General features: G+C 49.3%; 1 protein-coding gene across 1 annotated transcript; it reads left to right on the top strand.

Moving 5' to 3' along the window:
• The first annotated feature begins 1,051 nt into the window (after window positions 1–1,051).
• On the top strand, window positions 1,052–1,999 carry LOC122910739 (olfactory receptor 1361-like). Its single transcript, XM_044255362.1, has one exon. The coding sequence runs from the start codon at window positions 1,052–1,054 to the stop codon at window positions 1,997–1,999; it is 948 nt and encodes a 315-aa protein (XP_044111297.1).
• Window positions 2,000–2,707: the final 708 nt, after the last annotated feature.

Below are 2,707 nucleotides of genomic sequence, written 5' to 3'. Positions count from 1 at the left end.
CAGATCATAAACACGTGACCACACCGTTCACCGTGACAACAGCCAAACTGACAAAAAGTTTTGCAGACACTTCTCAGATATTGCCGGTGCATCAAAGCTCATTGCAACCTCCAACAACAGGGAAATCGAAATCTTGAGTTTACCTTATAATTTGTGTTAATTAATTTTACTCCTCTTTGGAATTACCATGAGGATATCTTCTAGCCAAATATTTCCAGACTGTAGCAACGGACAAATGTTCTGGCACATACTGGCTGCATACTAGCCTTGGAGTGGCAGCAGGAGGTCATGGCTGTTATATACATGCAAGAACAGGCAATATTTTTGAGGAGCACTCATTTCAGGGAAGCAGAGAAAGGGGGCAGAAGCTGGAGAGCTATTGGGAACAAATAAGGGATTCTCTCAAAGGTGGAAGAAATTCCAGAATCCTTGAGTCTTACTTTGGATTCTCCCCCAAGCAGGTTCTCACTCAAGTACTTGAGGGCAAATTGTATGTTTAAGAAGTAATCCCGGGAGATCCAATGAGCATTTGGAGAAGAGAGGCATGGGGGAACAGATGTGCACTTGGGGCATGTGAGGGGGGCATCCTTCTAGGGATCCCCAAGAGAACACACCTCAGAACTGCCTCTCTCAGAATTGATGAAGGCAAGGGGAGCCACCCAACAAGGACAGGTCCTCTGCCAGCTGTAACTCACTCCTGGGGGTGTTAATGCCGACATTTCCATCTTACCCCGTGTGCCAGCTGGGCTCAATACTGTAACAAGTTGACCACCTGGGGCATCGAGGTGTAGGGGTTGCAGGTGAGAAATGGTCTGCATGCTTGGCTGCTGTCCACCGATCCTGCCGGTGGGTTGTGGAGAATGAATGATGTGTCACTGATTGAAAGGCTGCAGCAAACAGGTGGGTGGATGGGGTCCTGTTACAGGAAAGAGTGGGAAGAATCCACGAACGTCTGAACTAAGGAGAGGGGATGAGATCAGGGTGTAGTGGAAGGGTTGGCCGTGATCACGACCCTGGACAACTCTCAGGTTTCCTTTCTGATTGATCCAGGATGGCCACACAAGGGGCAAATATCACTTCTGTCTCTGAGTTCCTGCTCCTGGGGCTCTCAGAGAACCCCAAGCAACAGCAGCTGCTGTTCATACTCTTCCTGACTATGTACTTGGTCACGGGACTGGGGAACCTGCTCATCATCCTGGCTATCGCCACTGACCCCCGACTCCACACCCCCATGTACTTCTTCCTGGCTAACTTGGCCTTTGTGGACATCTGCTTCACCTCCACCACCATCCCCAAGATGCTGGCCAACCACGTGTCAGGGCACAAAGGGATCCCTTATGCAGGCTGCCTGACCCAGATGTTCTTCTTCATCTGGTTTGCTGGCATCGATAGCTTCCTGCTGACCGCCATGGCCTATGACCGCTATGTGGCCATCTGCCACCCTCTCCACTATGCCAGGTCTGTAACACCACAGCTCTGTGGCCTCCTGGTGGCTGCATCCTGGACTGCAGCCTTCGGCAATGCTCTGACCCACACGGTGTTACTGACTCGCCTCTCATTCTGCACCCACAACCGGGTGCCCCATTTCTTCTGTGACCTCAGCCCTCTGCTGAAGCTGGCCTGTTCTGACACCTTTCTCAATAATGTGATGGTGTACACCGTGGGTGCCCTACCCATTATCACTCCTTTTATGGTCATCTTGGTCTCCTACACACGCATCTTTGCCACAGTGTTGAGGATCCCCTCCACGAGAGGCAAGCAGAAGGCTTTCTCCACCTGTGGCTCTCATCTGTCTGTGGTGTCCCTGTTCTACGGGACACTCATTGGGGTTTATTTCAGCCCCACGTCCTCCCACACGGCGCAGAAGGACACAGCCGCTGCGGTGATGTACACTGTGGTCACTCCCATGCTGAACCCCTTCATCTACAGTCTACGCAACAGTGACATGAAGGGAGCCTTGGGGGCCCTCATCAATAGGAAGCCAGTTTTTCTTCAGTAACTACAGCACTGGCATACTTGATGGCCCCAATCCAGTGCCCATCTGCACGAAATTTTCTTGCACGGTCCCAAAGTTAGATGTTTCCTTCATATCATTCTCTGTGGTTCTCTGTGTATTACTTCATTCTTCCAACAACTACTTCTTGAACATTTGTTATCTGTAGACACTGTTTTAGGGGCTGAAGGTCCAGCAGGGAACAAACAAAGTCCCTGCCCTTGTAGTGCTCCCACTGCAACCTAGAGACCACATCGCAGTTAAAGGAAGTGCTCAGCAAACTAGAGAGACCGGGATACAAGCCCCACCTTGGTTAACATTCAGGTTTATCTGCTCTAATACAAAGTTGCAAGTGCAGAGGCTCAGAACTCCTAAGATTGTGCAAGCTGAACTCTTTGTTTCTGTAACAACACAGTTCTTTCAGAAACCTTACAGTAGACATCTGGTCTACTTGTTTCTAGTACATTCCATCGAGAGGCACCAGATCCAATGTGCGTTTCTAGCCAGAGTTCTTGTGTTTATTGATTTTGCAATATTTGCTTCCTTGAACCACCTACATTTTGGTCACTCTCAGTTAATGGTCATCTGAAACAATAGCCTTGGGTAGGAAACAAGGTCCTTATTTATACTCTTTTGAAGGACAGGAAGCTCTTCTAACCTTCTGATGTTTCTGACTTTGAAAAATGGCCAGTTCTGGCCTGGGATCATCTCTGT

Source organism: Neovison vison, chromosome 6 (assembly GCF_020171115.1).
Source record: "Neovison vison isolate M4711 chromosome 6, ASM_NN_V1, whole genome shotgun sequence".
Taxonomy (NCBI): domain Eukaryota; kingdom Metazoa; phylum Chordata; class Mammalia; order Carnivora; family Mustelidae; genus Neogale; species Neogale vison.
This window is presented reverse-complemented; position numbering and strand designations above follow the sequence as displayed.

Excerpts from the sequence above, each read along its gene's own strand:
- LOC122910739 (XM_044255362.1), top strand. The coding sequence starts at position 1,052 with ATGGCCACACAAGGGGCAAATATCACTTCTGTCTCTGAGTTCCTGCTC.